The 22,064-nt window shown below is 39.2% G+C and overlaps 1 protein-coding gene across 8 annotated transcripts in view; it reads left to right on the forward strand.

Annotated features, from left to right (window-relative positions):
- FMNL2 (formin like 2) overlaps window positions 1-22,064 on the forward strand; it is a 314,076-nt gene that overhangs the window by 213,117 nt on the left and 78,895 nt on the right. For all 8 annotated transcript variants that reach the window (XM_054479312.2, XM_054479310.2, XM_054479309.2 and 5 more), the window contains exons 5-6: window positions 8,870-8,953; window positions 11,010-11,162. In XM_054479312.2, coding sequence (XP_054335287.1) covers window positions 8,870-8,953; window positions 11,010-11,162 — 237 coding nt within the window. The remainder of the gene's footprint in view (window positions 1-8,869; window positions 8,954-11,009; window positions 11,163-22,064) is intronic.

Below are 22,064 nucleotides of genomic sequence, written 5' to 3' on the forward strand. Positions count from 1 at the left end.
AGCTATTTAACCCCTTTGGTTTTGATTCTTTGAGCTTTACAATGAGAGGACTATCAACTTTTAGATCTTTTAGAATTTTCCCATGACGTTCTTTGCAAGTCTATTGGAAATGAATTTTGATGTATATATATTGCACTTTAGTTTTACAGAGTATCCTGTAACATACAGTAAGTTCTGTCTCATTGATAGTTCTTCTTGGAAACCATGAGTTTAAGTGAAATAATGTTGTTATAAAACCTCCCCCCCCATCAATGTCATAATGAAATAATGTTATTTGAGGTTAAGTAAGGACTTGATGTGGATTTATTATGTAGATAAAAGTTTACTTCAGACTGCTGTAAGCCATTCAAATGGTTAATTAGCATAGTTATTTCAAAATAAACTTTTAGAAACTGTAGAAATGCTATTGTGATTGATAGGTGATGGAACTTGGGTAAGAATGTGCATTTCTTAAATGATAACCAGCAGGTTTTTCACCTTGAGAATGAAATATTCAGAAAATGAATTAATTCTAGACTTTGTCCCTGAAAATGGGCTATAGAACAAAGAATCATAGAATCATGATTTTAGAACTGGAAAAGAAATTAAGAATTGCCTAATGCCTCATTTTACAGATTAAAAGAATTAAAGACCAGAGAAGGTGAGTGAATTGCACAAAGTCTACAGCTGTAGAGCCAGGTGCTTTGGCTCAAGTTGCTCTGTTGCTTTTCCTGTATGACTTATGCTGGCAGCCGTTTCCCTGAAAGTAAATAAGATTATCAGGGATCTGGGATCAAAGCAATGAGGCTTGTCTGCTGGGGATGAAGATGGTGGTAGTTTAATACTTTTGGGCATTTAGACTCAGGACATTTAAATACTTTCCAATATTTATGGATCAGGAGCTAGATTCGATTTTGTTTGGTCCAACCCTTTGCCTTTGGCCCTTTTAACTGAAAATGGTGGAATGAACTGCAGCCAGGATTTCTACAAATTGTCAAAAAGCATTTCTTAGGCTGAGTGTGGTGGTTCACATCTGTAATCCTAGCACTTTGAGAGGCTGAGGCAGGTGGATCACCTGAGGTCAGGAGTTCGACACCAGCCTGGCCAACATGGTGAAACCCCATCTCTACTAAAAATACAAAAAATTAGCCAGGCATGGTGGTGCGTGCTTGTAGTCCCAGCTGCTTGGGAGGCTGAGGCAGGAGAATCACTTGAACCTGGGAGGTGGAAGTTGCAGTGAGCCGAGATCATTCCACTGCACTCCAGCCTGGGTGACAGAACAAGACTCCATCTCACCAAAAGAAAAAAAAGCATTTCTTTAAGCATTGCCAAAGTAATGTGAAATTGACCATCAAATATAAAAGGAAGATGATCATTTCCAACACAAATTTGGCTGAATAGAAGAACCTTGGTTGGGTTGAAGCCAGTGCAGTCTGCAAGCAATTGGAGTGGTTTGTTGTTGAGGATACTATAGGCATATTGAAAGATTCTTAGATTTCTTTCATCCTTACCAGGTAAAGTTTCCCTTGCCCACCATCTATGTGAGGTACTCTGAAAGCTTTGGCTTTAGCAGCAGAAAAATTCATGGAGATGCATTGTCTGATTGTATGCAACCAATCACTAGCATAAACTTACGTGAAGTAAAACCACACAACCAGATTGTGACCATCTTGCCTGTTCTGAAAACCCAAACCTGAACTCACTCTTTGTTATGTAAACTAACTGGCTTGATCTCACTTGATAGGGATATCTTCTGAAAAAGTACTCAATAATGATGAAAATAATCAGTTACTAAAATGAAGAATTCTTGGAATGCAAGGTGCTATATAAGGAAGCCATATATTTTATTGTACTGTTAAAAATACTGTAATAGATAGATAATTCAGGGCTGAGTGTGGTGGCCCACACCTGTATTCTCAGTACTTTGGGAGGCCGAGGCAGGAGGATTACTTGAGCCCAAGAGTTTGAGACCAGCTTGGGTAACATAGTGAGACCTTGTGTCTACAAAAAAATAAAATATTAGCCAGTCACAATGGCATGTACCTGTAATGCCTGGGACACTGAGGCAGAAGGATCAATTGGGCCCATGAGTTTGAGGCTGCAGTGAGCAGCCATTGCATTCTCTGAGTAACAGAGTGAGACCCTGTCTCAAAAAATAAAAGTAAAAAATCGGTGCCCATTTGCTCAAATTTTTGCTATGCCCCTTTCTAGTTATTTAACCTTAGATAAGTTATGTAGGTTTTCTGCACTTACTACGTGACCCAAGTTAAATTCTCATTGATAAAATTAGTATAATACTTACATCATAGGAATATTGTAAGGATTAGATGACGTAACTTATAAATTCCTAATAAAGGGTCTGAAACATAATAGTTACTCAGTATATGATAGTTGTTTGTTATGCTTGTTGCAAATAATTATCTGCAGTATTCAACAGTATTATATATCTCTAAGGATATACATCTCTTATATATATCTCTAAGGAATTCCCTAAGGCAGAGAGTATTATCATCTTTATCTAAAATTATCCTGACACCCAGGAGATTATGATACCCAGAAATTAAAAAGGAGGGATTACATTTACAATCTACTTGTCCTAAAAAAAATTGTTCTGGGCACATGCTTGCTTTTCAAGGTTAAAGACTTGAGCTTTATACCAAGATAACATTCTGAGCTGCAGCTTTGTCAAGCAAAGGACTTGTTCTGAGTTTTGATATAAGCCTAAAACTCTATAAATGGAACAATCTTCTGAGAAAGAAAATTAATTTTCTTTGAGTCAAATTGAAATAAGAATTGGACTAGAAATAATCCCATTCACTTACTCTTAGGAACTATAATAATATACAAGAATTGGATTATGACTTATCTAAGCCTTTGAAATTACTTGAAATACCCTTGAAATGATCCACATAGTGTTAGAATACACTAGCCATGCAGTGTGAGTAGGCAGATGCCATGGTGCTTAAGATGTCAGAGTGATAGGATTTAAATGGTGGTGAGGGTGAACTGGACAGATTTACCAGCTTTATTCTATGGAACTGATGTGTACGCTGTCTCTCTTTGCAGGGAATTTATTGTAGTAAAGCTGCCTGTGATGATAGAAAATTACTTTTCATCCTCAGTGCGAGGTCATAGAAGTTCTGAAAGATGCTCATTTCACTTTCTCATTGTGGTGTAGAGAGAACAGGCATGAGACTGCAGAAGGAATGTGGCAAGTTGGCAAGGAGGGGAAGGAGGTTTGTAGAAAAGGGAAGATGCTGAGGAACTGCTTAGTTAATGTCGTCTTCTCTCCTGCCCGCCAGACTTCTTTATGAATCAGTGCTGGCTGAGCCAGGCCAAAAGACAGGAGAGTGACAAAGGCTGCTTTTAACATGCATACAACACGTATGGGTGTGTATGTGTGTATCAAGCTGCCTTATGATTAACTTATTCCTAGATGGTACTTTTTTAGAAACCATCAAGGTTATAAACATTTTGTCATTTATTAAGCACGGTGTTAGGTACTTTACGTTTGTTATTCTGTGTATTTCCTACAAAAATCTTATTGACCATTAGCCCTGAATCCCTGCTTTACAGATGAGAATACTGAGGGTCATCTATTAAGTACCTTGCTCAATTCCACACAAGTTAGAAGCACTGAGATTTGAGCCTAGATATGGTCACTTCTAAAATTTGTTACTAAACCAGCAATTCTCACATTTTTTTTTTAGGTTTTAGAATGCCTTTATACTTTTAAATTATTTTTGAACCCCAATAAGCTTTTGTTTAGATGTGTCAAATCTATTAATGTTTACAGTATTAGAAATTAATACTGATAAATTTTAAATATCTTTAATAAAATGTAATATTTAATAACATTTAATTTAAATACATAAATATAAAATAAATGTTATATATTAACATAAATATTAATACACTATAAATTAAATGACATGTTTTATGAAAAATATTCTTCAAATCCAAAAAAAAATTGGTGACAAAGGCTGCATTGGTTTAATTTTTGCAGATTTCCTTAGCATCTGGTTAATAGTTGGCAGCTAGATTCTCCTATCTGAGTCAACATTCAGTTTGTCGTGATCTGTTTTGATTGATGTATATGAAGAAAATTGGGTCTTATACATACTTAGAGATGAGTTTTTTTTAATGGTCTTTTCAGATAATTGTGGATATTCTTTTTTTGGTAGTACCCCCAAAATTGAACGGCTGGTAACTAATTCTTACAGATAGCTATAATGTAGAGTCTGAAATCATATCAATGAACTTTTTGTGCTCTGTTATATTAAAATCCACTGGCCAGGCGCTGTGGCCTGCAGTCTCAGCAACTTTGGAAGGCCAAGGTGGGCAGGATGGCTTGAGCCTGGGAGTTTGAGACCAGCCTGGGTAACATGGCGAACCCCTGTCTCTACAAAAAATACAAAAATTAACCGGGTGTGGTGGCATGATCCTGTAGTCCCAGCTACTCAGGAGGCTGAGGTAGGAGGATCACTTGAGCCCAGGAGATTGAGGATGCAGTAAGCCATGATTGTGCCACTGCACTTCAGCCTGGGCAACAAAGTAAGACCCTGTCTCAAAAAATCCTTTGTGCTGTCTTGCACTTTGATTGGGTCGTTTTATGCATATATGAACTTGTGACGTGATTTGTTAACATCATGTTGGTCATTTGGAAGATCAGAATAACTCAGTAAAATCACATTTCTCCATTGTTGAAGCATATCCCTTTACAATGTTTTTAAAAATCGCATTTGTTAATAACCACCAGTCTGATTAGAATATATTTTAAGTATTGAGAAGCTGTGAACTGACGGTGGTGAATACAGGTTTTCCAGAATTCTAATTTTTGTTTGAAAGCTCAAAGTTGGTCATCAACAGCAAATACTGTGTTATCCCTGAAAGGATGGGCTCACTTCATATTTGAGTAAATGTCTGCCACGTACCCCAAACTGAATCACCATAGTCTGTCAGTTATTTTTACAAGTACATTGACATTCCATGAAAAAATGGCTAGTTCAGCTCACAACTCAAACAATTTCACAGGTGCTTTTCCTTGAGACAACCGTGCCACTTGGGCAGGTAGCAGAAGTACTTTATGTGAGCTTCCTGTTTTGTCACGCTGAAAATGAAAAAGATGTGTACTAAATGAGTAAGCTTTAATAAAATCAATATTTTTTATTGCTTATCTAAGGGCATTCTTAAGTGAAGCTGGCCTTTTCCCCCTCCTGAGTGCATGGAGTGACAAATACAATAAGTAGGTGTCTTCTTTGGTTGCAGCAGTTTTATACAGTATTTCTTTGGCATTATAAGTGTCAGTGTCAACAGATTGAAAACAACTAATGTCCTAATATTTTTGTGAAAACAGTTTTACCTTCACAGACGCCCTGAGAGGGTTTCAGGGACCCCTAGTGGTATATGGGCTATACTTCAAGAATCAGTTTGCAACACTGCCTAACAGAGTAGATCTGATGACCAGCGTTGAATCCGCACAGTGCTTCTTTCTCTTGCTTTTCATGATTTTTCATCAACTTCAGTTCCCAACATATGTCTGTAGGACCTCTCTCTAGAGGAGGCTGGCAAAAGGAATTAACTGCTTTTTCCTTTCTGTTGTACAACTTTGGGCCACTTGGCTTGATCTTAGAAATTGAAAGCCAGGAACATCTCTTAAGACCTATATGAGAAGAAATAAGGTTCTAAGATTGGGGAGACAGAACAAAGATTTGATATCAAACTGTGACCAGCCTACAATAAAACAGTGACTGTTGGCATTGGCACTTACATCTCTTCCTTGCACCCAATTTCTTCCAGAACTATTTGTCATTGTCCCTGTCTTTTCCAGCTCCTAAGCATCTGATTTAGAATTTGCCTAAATTCAGATTTACAGCATATGGTAATTACATTGAATCCATGAGGCACTCAGGAAGTTATGTGTTCTGTCAGAGTCAGAAATAATTCAACTTTCCAAAACCTATAATCACCCAATTTGAAACTGTTTGCCTATTGGCAGCATATTCAAAAGTGTGTGTAGCATGCACAGAGGTGAAATGGAAATAATTTGCTATGGGAACCCTGAATATATAATATAGCCCTTGCATGATCATTTACATAAATCTGCAAAATGAGACATCCATATTCTTTGAATGTCTTTAGATTCCAGGTACTGCTTTGAAAGTTGCCCATTTTTATCTTTACCTGTTTTCTTTCCTTACTCTTAAATTTCTGTAGAAGTTCACTTTGAACTCCAATTGAAAGTGGCCAGTTCTCTCCAATACAGAAAGTTCCAAGTCAAGAAGGGGTAGGGACTGAGATAATAGTTAGAAAAATGGGGGCTCTTTTTTCTTGTCATCCATACCCTTATTGCTGAAATGACTTTGCTAAGCTAACCTGATACCATTTGATAAAGTGGGGAAGGTAGCCAGCCCTGAAAGACTGATCTCATTCTTTCCTAAAGCAGCCAGGGGTGTCAGGACTAGATCAAATCCCAAGGAGGATCTTGTAGCTTTGAAAAAGATGTTAACTGCATGACATTAAATCAGGGGTAGAACATGTCACACTTTAGCTGACCTTTTAGGAGGCGGGCAGCAGGCTGTTACCTTTTACTCAGAAAATTGTCTTTGAGGCCCTTTCACTCAGAGTCAGGAAGTGGTGATGGGGGCATGGATAAGGACTCTGAAGTGAAGTAAGAGGAGCCAGTGAGTATTCTTTATCCCTGCATTAAAACATATGCATATTAGCATGTTAAGTGAATTGTAGCTCTGGCTGTACTTGGCTATTTCCTACCTTAAAAAAATTTAGTTTTTCATCTATAGGTCACTTGACTCTTGTCCAGTTGGTGGCTGAACTTTCCAATTGAGATGGAGGTGCCTGCCAGTAGTTGAGTTGACACAAGGGAAGGCACTGAGTGCATTCTGGATGGTCTGCACTCTACAGAGACTGCGTCTGGAAAATCAACCAGAAGAAACGACAATGGCTGTTTCTCTTAGCTCCTAAATTAGTGTGTTCTTATGAGCCACTGAGAATATGTACAACTGAGACTGCCCTGAAAAATCTGCCCCCCTCCCCCCGCCGTGATTATTTTTCATATTAAAAAGACACCCACCACCAAGGGCCAGTTTAAATTGTACAATCAGAGCCCATAGGCCAGACCAATGGAAAAGGCTAAGGGGCTTGAGTTTAAAGATTTTCTAATCATCAGATTTTGATATTGAGTTCCAGACTTTAAGTCTCCAGCCAGTGACAAAAAAGAAAAAAATTCTTTTTACTATTTCTAAGCTTCTAATTACTAGTATTTAAACGTGATCAATGTCTCCTGAGACCTAGCACCACAGAAAGTACTTAAATAAAAAATAAGTATCTAGTAGATGCTGTGAGATTGTGTATGTGGCTGTTTTGAAATGAAACTTCAGCCTCCACCAGTAGCCAGCCCTGTTAGTTTTGTCTAGGTCTCATAACAAAGCCACTTTGTGAGGCCTACCAGGTGGTATTTTCCTTGTCACTGTTGCCACTCCAGGTCTCTCTTAAATTAAATGTTATATGTTTACTAGCAGCTATGCCAAGTGCATAGGTATTGCAGTTGCCTCTCTGAGGCACTTGGGGGGAAAACACAAGGCAGTCTTTCTACTTTCCCACTTTGCTGCCTCCTGGAAATACCTGCAGACCTGGGGTGGGTTTGCATCATGGAGATGACAGGACTAGAAGAAAGAATGACCTCGAGGATGAAACAAAGAACCCCTTCCTCCTGCCAACAATTAAAACAAACAAACAAAAAACCAAATATCCTGATTCCATAGGATTGTTTTCTGCCTTTTAAGACAAAGACCTCAAGGGGTTGCTCATGCTTAAGGGATACTTGGTAGAATTGTCCTACTGTTATTTTAATAACTAACAAAACTGGCTTCCATAGTCACTATCATGTCCATAGCTGGTCAGACTTTTTAGCTTGGTGTTTCTGGAGGAAAGCAACCATTGTGGAATGCAGGTGGCAGATGTACCTCAAGTGGCATTTCAGCGATAGTAGTAGATCTTTTAACTTGTTATTTGTTGGAGTTTGAAACTTAGTGAAGATTTAATCAGGTACCATATGTTGTTTGAAGATGAATGCACTGGAGGAAATCTGTAAAAGGGGGTGGTGACATTTTACATCCACCTCCCTAAAGATTCTGTTTGACCCCCCCATCAGGATTATTATGAAGAACAAATAAGAATGTATAAGCATTCTCCATGCACTGTGGAGCACCATTCAAATGCAAGATGGTATTATTTAAAAATGAATTTTTTAAAAAACCTGATATTTGTCATGTGCCAGCCTTGATGATAGTATGCGGTGCCTGCAGCTTTTTAAAAGGTTTTAACATTCATGGAAAAAGTTAAGCAAATCATTATCCCTATTGAATTTCTAGAAGCCCATAGACAGTGGTCTCTCATTGGCTAGTTTAGTGGTTTCTGTAGCTTAGTGTGCCAAGGAGTTGAACTTGGATTTGGAATCCCGCCTGGATTTTTGTGGTTATGTTGTCATGTCCCCCATCTGCCTCATTGTCCATAGTCTTGCTTCCTTCCACAAGCAGGCTGTAGATCAACTGTGGTGGAAAAAGTACATTAAGCAAGTGCCTTCTTTAAAGAAAGTTTCTTACAGATTATCTTAAATCCTCTAAGCAGTAAAATGCAAAGATGGCCCACATGTACTTTTTGGCCCTTATTTTTGCACATTAAAAAGTTGTGGTTTTCTTAGTTACCATATCTGAAAAGCTCCTGCCTCATGTGAAGTAGTCTAGGCCTTCCTCCCTATGTCCTTTCAGGCAATGAAAGTTTCTCGTGGAAAAAACAAAACTTTGCATTGTGTCCTTTCCATGGCAGGTCATGTGATCAGTTTCTCCAATGATTTTTTTTTCCCCCCCAACAGATGGGTCAGAGAATTTCTGAATGAAGAAAACAAAGGTCTTGATGTTCTAGTGGAATATCTCTCATTTGCACAGTACGCAGTAACGTAAGTAAAACTTGGCTTGCTTGCATTTGAATTTTATGTGGTCACAGCAGATGCTACTCAGTGGTAAAATTATACACCACACAGAGGGCAGAAACTCAGAAGCAGATGTGCTAGGGCTTAGGGAGGTTTGTTTCTGTTTGGGTAACTAAAAACAAATCACATAATGGTATTAGAAATGCCTTTAAGGCAGAAGTAAAACAGGTGAATAAAAATCACCCTTAAAAGAGCCCTTATTTTCAAAAGTAATGCTTTCTTTAGGGCTTAAGTTACATATATGGAAGAATAGTCTAACAGTGAAAGAGGTATGTGATAAATCACTAGGCGATGCAAAAGAATGACTCCCTTTTTCTTTTAAAAATGATGCCTGCATGTATATTTGCATATGCTAGTAAGTGCATAGAAAATGATTGCAGAAACAGATACCAAACATAGTGGCACTTGAGGGAGAGGTAACAGGAGGCTATTCCTTTTTCCTTGATATGTATTTGTATTGTTTTGATTTTCTGCCCATAAGCTGAAGGGGAGTAAAAACTGGAGTGCAGTGGCATGATCTCGGCTCACTGCAACCTCTGATCAAGTGATTCTCCTGCCTCAGCCTCCTGAGAAGCTGGAATTACAGGCACCCACCACCATGCCCGGCTAATTTTTGTATTTTTAGTAGAGACGGGGTTTCACCATGTTGGGCAAGCTGCTCTCGAACTCCTGGCTTCAGATGATCCACCCGCCTCGGCCTCCCCAAAGTGTTGGGGTTTCAGGTGTGAGCCACTGCGCCCAACCTAGAAGCACTGATTTCTATGTGTGTTTCCTTTTTCTGCTGTGTGAGAGTGAGGATGAGCTGAGAGGAACACACGCTGAATGGCGTGGGAGCTGCAGAGTAGCCTAGCGAGGGCGTCAATGCCACGAGTGATTTCAGGATGCCCTCCTCGTCTTACCGTCTCTCATCTCAGTGACTGCTTTCTCTTTTTAGCAGTTAAAATTTTATTAGATTACCCCATTCTAACTCTTTTATGTTCAGCATTACCTCCTGCAGCCAAAGGCATGACAGAATTGTGACCAGATGCCTCCATGGACTTTGTGCATCTATCTCTGCTATCTGATTAGTCTTTTATAGGTTAAAGTCATCACCAATTTTCAGATGAAGATTCTAACCAAATATTTTATTTTGGCAGTTATACTTTTATAAAAAGTTACACTTTGATTTCCAATATGTATTATTGTTTTTTCTTCTGCAGTATCCTCTAAGATTTTCCTGAGGATATTAAGTGTAGCTACCTTCTGATTGTTCTACTGTCTGATCAGGTGTTGCTATGGATAGAAACAATTAATACAATTTTTTTTTTTTTTTTTTTTTTTTGAGAAAGCACAGTTACTTTGTGAGGGAGAAAGTGCATGGAGCACAAAAGCCTGTCTGTTTAAAAACTTTGTTCCTAAAACTATACAAGAATGAGCAAGTTAACTTGTCATTTATTCTAACATGGTTAACGTGAGTAATAACCTCAAAAAATGTCAGAGAAACAACAGTCTTACTTTAAAGAGCACCACACTGGGAGGAGATTCCAAAATCAAAGCAAATCCATAACTTTGCTAGTAATGTATTGCATATGCTTGGAAAAGTACACTTGCCAACACACTAGGAGAAAATGCTCAGTGAAAATTGATGGGTAGGAATAAATTAGTATAAGCCTAACATATTGACTTGTTAAAGCAAAATGAAGACAGCTGTAAGATCTTTTCCCCCTTCCATCATACCAATGTTAGTGACTTATGTATTAGCAAGCCTTATAAAATAAAATACAAATAATATATCACTATTTAATTTTTGCTGCTCATTGTTCCATTATTCTTTTGCCAGACCCATTATTTGTCATTCTGTATTTTTAAAGCTAACACTGAGCCCATAGAAATTCCATTGTATTTCCTTTCCAGTTTTCTTTGTTTACAAAGACTTTGCATACTAAGGTGCAGATGTCTTGTAGGAACAGCAAGTTGTACATGTTCGTTTATACGTGTGAATGTGAATTTTTCAGTCTTCAATGGCATTTCTCTTTTGTTTTAGTTTTGACTTTGAAAGTGTGGAGAGTACTGTGGAGAGCTCGGTGGACAAATCAAAGCCCTGGAGTAGGTCCATCGAGGACTTGCACAGAGGGAGCAACCTGCCCTCACCTGTGGGCAACAGTGTCTCCCGCTCTGGAAGACATTCTGCACTGCGGTGAGTTCGTTTAATCAGGAGGCAACTTTGGCAGGATGCACTGGGACAGCAGGCTCCTACTTCTATTGATGATTCTGGGCACTGTGTCTCATAAATTGCCACACAGCACTTTCATTTGCAATGACTCTAAATGAACGTTTCTTTAGGAGTTCATGGGATCTTCCCTTAGGCAATGTTTGATAACTTTAAATAGCTTCTGGAAACACCATACCTTGATTCAGCATAGAAGGTGGGAAAATTCTGCTGCCAAGTGATAGAACAGGGTAGTCTCATAGGCAGATAAGGTTCTGAAACCAGGGGAATGTTGACATCCTGATGGAGGTACTGTTTCCAGGGTAGAGGCAGCACTTAGAGATCTGGGATCTCTGCCCCTTGTTACCCTTTGTCCTTCTGCTCTCTTTCATTTCTCCAGTGGTAGCTCAGGTTGTGTGCTGTGGGGTGTTTTCTTAGCCATGGGTACAGAATGCTGTAGTGATAATTTTTATTAGTGAGATGCCATAAAGCAGTGTTCCTTTGATTAGATATGCTTCAATTGTCAACCTTTTTTTTTTTTTTTTTTTTTTGAGATGGAATCTCACTCTTGTTATCCAGGCTATAGTGCAGTGGCACAATCTTGGCTCACTGCAGCCTCCACCTCCTGGGCTCAAGCGATTCTCCTGCCTCAGCCTCCCAACTAGCTGGGATTACAGGCACCTGCCACCATGCCCAGCTAATTTTTTTTTGTAGTTTTAGTAGAGACAGGGTTTCACCATGTTGGCCAGGCTGGTCTCGAACTCCTGACCTCAGGTGATCTGTCCACCTTGGCCTCCCAAAGTGTTGGGATTACAGGCATCAGCCACCACACCCGGCCAGTTGTCAACCTTATATTTTCTCCTAAGTATTCCCTTTCCCATCTCTCCTGGCTAAAATAGTACCATGCTAAGGGAGGATTGGTGCTGACCACCTGTACTAGTAATGGGTTTAATATTGCTGAGGTTGTTCATTCACTCATACCTATAATCATTCATTCACTGAAAAGTATTTTTGTGCTTCTTATTTGTCAGGCATAACACTTAATACTAATTGTATGTTTGTGGATAAATCAAACTCCTGCCTATGAGGACAGAGATATCATCTAGAACAAGTTTGTAAAGGTTTCTGTGGTTCATCATTTTAACACAAAATTTTATTAATAAGACCCTCATTCCAAAATGTTGCTTATTCTTTCTTTTCATTTTTTTCTGCCCTACCCCCTTACTTACTCTTTCTAGCTTAAAGTGTTTCTATCTTATTTCAGGCATGATCTGGCAAGAGGACATTATTTCTCTAAGTGTTTACGATCACTCCGGGTATTCAGTCATTGTAGTAGAATCCATATGTCAGATTGCAGCCAGTGAATATGTGGCTTTCAGACCTTTGGATTTGGTTGTCTAATTACCTCTTGTCCTTTTGACTTGGTTTTTGGTCATGGAAAGTTAAACATTTCTCTGTAATGAAGTTAAGTTCTGCTGAAGGATTTGATATTTGGGTGTGATACCTCCAATAAATCATTTAGATTTTCCTTGTTTAGAACTGGAAAAAAATGTTAATGGGTTTGGAATGAATTGATTCAATATTAAGAGCAGTGTTTCAATTCACCTTATTATATTTGCAGTAGGCCAAAGGTTGTGCAACCTGCTAATCTGCATCAGCTTCACATGTGGGCAGGAATATATGGGCTGATTTGGCAGATATATAAAGAAAGGCTAATTGTCTGAAGAATTTCCTGATCACCTTGGTACTGGAATGGAAATTCTCACCACTAGTTTAACTGTAATTATTTGTAAGGGATTTAATTTACAAAGTACATTTTAATTTGGTTTTCTATCATTGGACACTTAGAAAGTATCATATATTGCCAAGCTACCACCTTAATAAGGATTCGTTTTTCTGATAATAATTCAGTATGCTTACTTTTTAAAGTATTTTTTCCAGTAGAGCAGAAGAATCGGGAAAATCTGGGAAACTTCCCAGGTTCAGGGAGGGATGTAACCCTGGATGCTGGAGGTCGAGGGACATCCAAGGCCAGCCTGTTCTGCTTCACAGTTTTGCTTCAAAGTGGATCTTGCTAGAATTAATTTCAAATTGGAGAGTCAGACCAAAAGCATGCAGATAGGGAAATTGTATCTGGAAAAACACAGGAATTATATATATGATGTTTCTGGTTGGCAGGTGTGCTTGAAGATGACCAGCTAAGAAATCAATACCACATTCTTCTGTTTTGTGTTTTAATATTTTCAAGCTCAAGAACAGAACATTTAAATTTCCTTTGATTCTGCTTTATGGTTTCTAGTAGCTCAAGAAAGCCGATAAGGCAGTAACTTTCATGCCACTTAAGGACCTGAAGCTTAGATTTTTGTTTTGTTTTTTAAACAATGTATATCAATAGTTTTCCAGCTCTTGTGGTTCGTGGATTTATGTCTGGATTCTAATTCTGTATTTGGTCATTGGATATAGTATCTGTGACATAAAAACAGCAATCAGAAGTACAGGCATATGGTACATGTTGCTTTTCATATACCCAAAGATTGTTTACTTTTTTTTCTTTTCCTCCTTCTCTCCCCTTTCTTCTCCTCACACTGCCTTCACTTTTGGCTTTCTTTTTACCATCCTCCCTTTTCTTTTCGCCATCTCATTTCTGATTGTCTTCTCCTCTTCTACTTTGTCCTTTGTCATCCTGCTGTCTCCTCCTTCTCTGGTTTCATTAATCTGTCATGCCACCACCAAATTGGTTTCTCTGCCTGAGTATTTTCAGTTCCATTGCCACTAGAGCTGCTTCTCCCCTCTTGCCTCTGGAGCAGCTTCAGTTTACACACTGATGATGAGGCTTCAAACCGGAAAATCTTGTAAGTCATGGGTGAAAACGACATCCAAGCAAGCTCACAGTGCATGCTGGCAGGGCAATCCGACTGCTCTCCATGTTATAATATGATAACCTTGTGGCTTTGTGCCGACATGCCATACTAGAATAAAGCCTGCTGCCTTTTAAACTTTGATACACTCTGTTATCATATTATGATTCCTCATTTTTAGAATTTGAACCTTTACAGTATCTTGCATTTTAATAGCACAGGTTGGTTTTTTTTTTTTTTTTGAAAAAGAAAAAATATATAAATTCATGCTGTATGAAAATGATTTATTCTGGTAGCTTTGTTTAATTAGTATATGTCTTCTGTATCCAAATGCGGATTTTAGTTCCTTCTTTTTAATCTCCCGATAATAAGACAGACATAGTAATCTTATCTGATACCACTTGGCAAAAGGATTGGTTAATCTTGGAAGAAAAAAAATGAGATTTCAGGAAATTTAAAACACATTGTAAATGGGCATGATTAAAGAAAAAAAAGAAAAACACTGTGTTCAGCTGGGCACAGTGGCTCATGCCTATAATCCCAGCACTTTGGGAGACAAAGGTGGGAGGATCACTTGAGGTCAGAAGTTTGAGACCAGCCTGGCCAACATGGTGAAACTCTGTCTCTACTAAAAAACAACAACAACAACAACAAAAACTAGCTGGGTGTGGTGGTGCACACCTGTAATCCCAGCTACTTGAGAGGCTGAGGCATGAGAATTGCTTGAACCTGGGAGGCAGACGTTGCATTGAGCTGAGATCATGCCACTGTACTCCAGCCTAGGTGACAGAGCAAGACTCAATCTCAAGAAAAAAAAAAAGACAAACACTGCATTCTAAAATACAAGGTTGGTTTTTTTTTTTGTTTTTTTTTTACCAAATTCTAATGTTGACACACATTTTCCTCCTTGTAGTCATACTTTACTTTTTAATTATTCAAAATTGATTGTTAAACATTTTATGTCATAACATACCCCTTGAGTCATATCAGCTATGGGATTCTGTATTACTATGTATTTGTCAGCTTGGCTAGAGGGAAACTGTTGCTATTGATGCAGTAGAGACCTGGTTTGTATTGTCTTCTAAAATTAGAATGTGGTGTGCCTTCAGTTAAGATAGGTTTCTGTCAGTGTGGCTTACAGAGCTAGCTAAATTTAACAATGCCGTATAGGCACATATGTGCACGTCAGATCTATGAGGACAAAGGCTGTGTTGTTTCAGATGCAAGAGAAAATACTTTCTGATTTTTAAGAAGGTCCAAGTTAATGCCATTAACTCGAGTAAGAAATGACATAGTAAGTAAATGAGTTTTTAAAGAAAGAGGTGGAGTACTAACTTAGGGTTTGGAGGAAGGGACAAATTTAAACTGGACTTTAGGCAATGTCCAGAGTTGGTCCTCAGGGTAAGGAAAGGTTGCTCCAGATGGAGGGGAAGTGAAAGAACATGAGGTGAGCACAGCCCTATATAAAGATCAGGTGTGCTATGGAAAGGGGGAAGAACCTGTCCTTTCAGGAACAGGTGCTTTGTGATGGAGGTGGAGAGCTGTCCAGTGGAGAGAGAGTCATAAGACAGAAACCAAGATTCACCCTTGCTATTGATCTTTGTAACCAAGGATGATCATTTCAAAATAATTGTATAATCCTGCTCATTTTGTCCTTAAAATTTTTTTGTCTTCTTTTACTTTCCTAAATATGCCCATAGTTTACATATTCCCATTGCAACGGTTTATTTTCAAATAATATCTTTTCTTTAAAAACAACACCAAGGTCCACATTGCCTTTAATACATTAACTAACATTAATATTTCTTCTACACTCCTCCAGAGTAAGAGTTTGTTTTTCTTATGATGATGATGATGACGATGATTTTTTGAGACAGGGTCTTGTTCTGTTGCCCAGGCTGGAGTGCAGTGGCACAATCATAGCTCACTACAGCCTCAACCTCCTGGGCTCAAGAAATCTTCCCCCTTCAGCATCCCAAGTAGTTGGGCCTACAGGTGTGTGCCACCACGCCTGGCTAATTTTTAATTTTTTCTGTAGAGATACGGTCTCACTATGTTGCCCAGGCTGCTCTTGAACTCCTGGGCTCAAACAGTCCTCCTGCTCAGCTTCTCAAAGTGCTGGGATTACAAGCATGAACCACCATGCCTAGCCAAGATAATTACTTTAATGGAATGGCGTTTCATGGATAGTCCTTATCTGAATATTTGCCACTTGTATCCTTAGTGGATTTACGTGAAGAGATGAAGAATTCAAATGTAGGTCCTTGTTTATATATTCTTAACACTGCAGTCCCATTCCTGGCGATGGTTTTCATAGAAGTAATTATTAAAAGTATTTTTCAGTGGTACAAAGATATAGATAGTGTTGATGTAATTTTTATTGGTGAGAAAGGCTTTTCTTAAATGTCTGTTGTGTGGCAGCCGCTGTACTAAGGGCCTCAGGGGATTTGCTGTTCACAGTTTACTGCCTCTGTGAGATTGCTACTGTTATACCACTGTAAGGAAACTGGGGCCTGAAGTAGTAGTGAAACAACTTGCCTTGGGTCGAACATTAAGTGAAGGAGGCAGGATTTGAATTGAAGTGGCTTATCAAGGATTGGAAAAAACACTGAAGAGGCCTCAGCAAATTCTTGTAGCTGTGGTCCAGTGCCTTCATGGGCAAGATTGATTATGGACTTAGTTTGTAAAGGGTGCCTTGCCAAGGGTTAAAGATACAGAAAGATATATTAAATAATATATTTGTATATGATTTGTGGCTGACAAGGGACTTAAGTATACATATGTTTGTGTGTACACGTGCTTGTGTACATGAGCATATATATGAAATGTCATGTGAGTGTAACGAACTCTAACAATACAGAAATGTAGAGGTGAGAGTAAACAGCAGAACCTAGGGAGTGATTCACAAGATTTGGTGTGGATGTGAAACAACGATGAGTAAGACCCAGAGGAGTGGCTGGGAAAAGGGAGAAGTCAGGAGAGTGGTCTGAGCGGAGGTTCAGTGGTAAGACCGCATGCTTCCTTTAGGAGACAGTGAAGAGATGAGCCTGGCTGCAAGTCGTTTAGAGCCAGTTTATGTACTGTTGTGAAGGTTAGTCTGTGAAATAGTCACTGCAGCTCATTGGCAATGATTTTGTTGGTTTTTGAAAAGAGGGGATAATATGGGAAGAACATAGAAATATTTCCATTTAAAGGTCACAGAAGTGAGGTGGTTTCCTTGGACACATTTTACATGGGGCTATGTCTTGATTAATTAGCCCCCCCAATAGCAAATGCCTTTGACAAATGGAATATAATGAAAAATCAGAAAAATCAGGCTAATAGTGACTCTCCATTCATATGATGAGTCACCAGCCTCCCCTTTCATTTGCTCCATTCAAAAAGTATGCACTGAAACCTTTGATTAGAGGCTCTGATCTAGCTCTTATTGGTCCTCTAATGGGACATATGGACAGCGTTTCAATGCCTAATTTAAAAGTTCATTAGGAATTTTGTTTACTTTTTTCTTTCTTTCTCTCTTTCTCTTCTTGATCCCTCTACCTCTCCTTTGAATTATCTGGATTCAACTGTTTCAGCTCTATTTCTTTTGGCTGTAGAGACAGTCAGAAAAATGCCTGGACCCTTTTTTTAGCATCATATATTTTATGAGTTTAATTGATAGAAAAAATATGCCCAAGTGATGTCATGTCTGAAGGATAAGAAAGAGGAAACCTAAAACCCCAAATCTTGGTTAAAGTTCTGTTAGCCCAGACCTTGGAACCATAAAAGACTGGTACAATTCTGCCAAAATCTGTAACATACCTCATTGGTGTTGCATTTCAGTGGGTTGAACCCTTACGTCAGCTTCCGAGGGAGTTCTATACTATTCTTTATTTATAGGTAGATATTAGTTTGAGATCTGAATAGTGTGACAGACTGCATTTTGCTTACAAAAATGCTTTTTGTCAGAGAGAAAATATAGCTTTTCTTTTACTTGTTCCCATTAGGGCTTAGATATTATGAATCTCACAAATGTTGGCATGGAAGCTCCATAGAAGGCTTGTGGAAAACCTTTTTGCTAGACTCCAGGAAAGCCTGGTTAGTTTAATTCAGAAAACATTCTTTCAAGGTTCTGTGGTATTATGCAGTCTGGGTATTGAAGCTCAAGGAGAAAGACAGACATATACACAACTCATATACTAGAATAAGTCTAAATGTCTAGAAATATGTGTATATTGCTGAGACAATAGATGGGTGATCACAGTTACTTAAGGACATTACTAGTTGAGCAACGGCTTCCATTTTGGTGTGGTTGTTTTTTTTTTTTTTTTTTTTTTTTTTTTTGAGACGGAGTCTCACTGTGTCACCCAGGCTGGGATGTAGTGGCATGATCTCGGCTCACTGCAACCTCTGCCTCCTGGGTTCAAGCAATTCTTTTGCCTCACCCTCCCAAGTAGCTAGGATTACAAGCACTCACCACCACACCCAGCTAATTTTTGTGTTTTTAGTAGAGCAGGGTTTCACCATATTGGCCAGGGTGGTCTTTAACTCTTGGCCTCCCAAAGTGCTGGGATTACAGGCGTGAACCACCGCACCTGGCCCATTTTAGTGTTTTCTAAGTGCTTGGTACTTTACATGTATTAGCCTGTTCTCACGCTGCTATGAGGACATACCCGAGACTGAGTAATTGATAAAGGAAAGAGGTTTAATTGACTCACATCTCAGCATGGCTCTGGAGGCCTCAGGAAACTTACAGTCCTAGTGGAAGGGGAAACAAACATGTCCTTCATCACATGATGACAACAAGAAGTACTGAGCAAAGGGAGAAATGCCTCTTATGAAACCATCAGATCTCGTGAGAACTCAGTATCATGAGAACAGCATGGAGGTAACCACCCCCAGATTCAATTACCTCCTACTGAGTCCCTCCCACGACACATGGGGATTATGGGAACTAAAATTCAAAGTGTGACTTGGGTACAGACACAGCCAAACCATATCATTACAGACATAAATCTCTGAGTAAATCCAGTGTTTGATTTCTTCTAGCATTTTAGCTTATGAGTAGAGATCTTTCTCCTCTACTCCAAGAATTTTCATAGACACACCACTTAGTACTTACGTTTACCACCATTGTTATTATTTTTAAGAATGTACTACTCTTTATATTTTTAAACATGAAGGACTAGCTCAAAATTTTATAGCTTCCCCCCCATCTTTTTTTTTTTTTTGACTCCTTTGTGATGGGTAGTGGTTTAAGGACAGCGAAACATGACTTTAACCAGAACACTAACTAGCTTTGTATATAATTCAGCCTATGAACATGTATCTGGCAAGAGAAATTCCTGATCTGTGGTTTGGCAGATCCATGAGAGCTGCTTCTCCGGATTTTCTTTGCTGGCCTTGCTTGCTTTTTGCCCTCCTGTCAAAAACTCAGGTTTTGCTTGCTGGTTGGAGCTCACTGACAAAAAATAACTTCTTTCCCTATAGTGCCTGCTGCTGGTGCTGTGCAGATTGAGGTGTTCCGTTTGTGCTCCTTGATAGATTCATTGTTCAGCATTAAGTAGGTGGCTGGGTGCAGTTGTCACCTTAGTACTAAATAGGAAGTGTTCTGTGTAGGTTTCTTAAAAGATACTTGCTTAGCCGGGCGTGGTGGTGCCACCTGTGGTCTTAGCTCCTTGGGGGGCTGAGGCAGGAGGATCACTTGAACATGGGAGGCCAAGGCTGCAATGTGCCGAGATCATGCCACTGCACTTCAGCCTAGGTGACAAGGTGAGACCCTGTCTCAAAAAAAAAAAATAAAAAAGGAAGTTTAAAAAAAAAAAGATACTTGTGGCTGGGCATGGTGGCTCACATCTGTAATCCCAGCATTTGGGAGGCCAAGGCGGGCAGATCACTTGAGGCCAGGAGTTCGAGACCAGCCTGGCCAATATGGTGAAACCCCATCTCTACTAAAAATACAAAAAAATTAGCTTGGCATGATGGCACATGCCTGTAATCTCAGCTACTTGGGAGGCTGAGGCAGGAGAATTATTTGAACCCAGGAGACAGAGGTTGCAGTGAGCCAAGATTGCATCATTGCACTCCAGCCTGGGCAACAGAGTGAGACTCTGGCTCAAAAAAAAAAAAAAAAAGATATTTGCAAAAATTGCTTAGTTTTTTAATGTCTATCACTCATACTAGCATTGACTTATAACTTTTTCTTTTATTAATATTTTATGTACATATAACTATTGGTATCTGCTGGGGTATGCATAACACTAATAAAAGGGTTTGGAGTAATTTGTTTGGTTATGATCTTAAGTCAGTTGTGTAATCTGTAATCTGCTTCTTTCTGCATTCACAGAGCTTTGTGAATTCTAACTGGCAACTCTTCCAAGATAGAATCTCATCTTTGAATGCTAGGGTAACATTTAGAGTTTTAGTTCAGTGGAAAATTAGCAGGCGGTTCTCTAAGTTGATGTAGAAGAGGGGCTGGGAAATTTGGTGCTGTTAGTTTCCCTACAAAATCAGCCCTAGATATCCCTTCCCCATTGTATTTTTCTACAAATGGCAGGAGCTCCAAAACTTAGACTCAGCTATTTTCTGTCTCTGGGAAGCCCTTCTTTTGTGTACAAGCATCCAGGGCCCCAAAAGCTCTGCTTGCCAGCCTGGGAGAAGAAAGGCTATCAGGATGGCATTTAGATAATCAGCCTCAGTGGTCCAGGAATTGGGTCACAACTTCTCCATATTTCATTTCCTGTTTTTCTCTTTGGAATCTGAGGGAGTCCTTTCCAATCCTCACATCTCAGGGAACCTCCCCCGAGTCACCAGAGAGGCCTGATTGTTCCAGCACCTTCTTAGACCTGTTCCCATCAACTTGAAAGTTATACTTCAGAATGAATAGGTTGGACAGGATATGGTCTCTAAATGTCTGTTATGGAATGCTGGTGAAATGGTTGAATTAAGGCCCTCTGAAAATGTTCTCATCCATAAAAGTGATAAGAAAACTGGCAAAAATTACTGGAATAAACTTTTTCAGAACTCTGGAAATTAAAGTCTTGCAGTAACCCAGGGAGCATCTATTCAGGAAAAGGGACTGATTCTCAGAGCAGGAAGGTTTGTGGCATTTTAACTTGTTCTCATTCCCATCCCTCCCTCTCCAGATCCACAGTAGCCTTGAAAACCAGTAGCTGCAATCACAGTGAAAACCAGCAGCCTGGCAGCCTCTGGCAGGGGCAGGATGGAGTTGGAGTGTCTTCAAAGCACCTCTCCCTCCTCCTTTTCCTCCGTCTCCTCTCCTGGCTCTCCCTCCTCTGAGATTTGAGAACTGCTGGTGGAGAGGAGGGCCCAGGGGAGTGCATTGCTGCTGAAACTGATTTCAAATTTCAGTTTAGGGAACATGCACTATTAGCTGTTGACAGAGTCTGGGATCATGCAAGATATATTACATGGGACAGGACTAAATAAAGCTCATGTGCACCAGTTATCCGTGGGAGTCCATGGAGAAACTGATGCTGCCTCTCACTGGAGCTTTTAAAGTGTACCACAGTGAATTGGAGGGACACTCTCCAATTTGGTTCTGCTCAAATTATGTGAAGTTTCATAATAGCTTCAGGAAGAAAATATTATAGTAACTGTTTCACTTTATGTAATTCTGTAACAGAACACATGCCAAGGGTGTTAGTTTACCACAGAGGTACTCATGCCTCCTACTGAGTCACTGGCTTAATCCCTGCAAAGCTCAGGCCTTTGTAGAAAGTTTATTCAAACAGGTAAACTAGGATGATCAGTGTTTGGAAAACGAAGAAAGTTTAGCCTAGAGGGCTGTGGCAAAGGACCAGATGCAGGCTGCCTTATCCTCTCTTTCAAAGATAGTATATTGAATTGATTTATTTGTGTTAAGATGATTATACAACAGCATCATGTACATACATTATTATATAGTTATAACTAGTTTCATTTGAGCGGTTTGAATGTTAATTGGTGACGGATTACTGCTGTGATTTTTTTTTCAACCTTAAATGAATCAGTCTGACTTATATATTTAGTAGAGTTTTGGGGCACTAATCAG

The sequence above is a fragment of the Pongo pygmaeus genome, chromosome 11, assembly GCF_028885625.2.
Source record: "Pongo pygmaeus isolate AG05252 chromosome 11, NHGRI_mPonPyg2-v2.0_pri, whole genome shotgun sequence".
Lineage (NCBI taxonomy): Eukaryota > Metazoa > Chordata > Mammalia > Primates > Hominidae > Pongo > Pongo pygmaeus.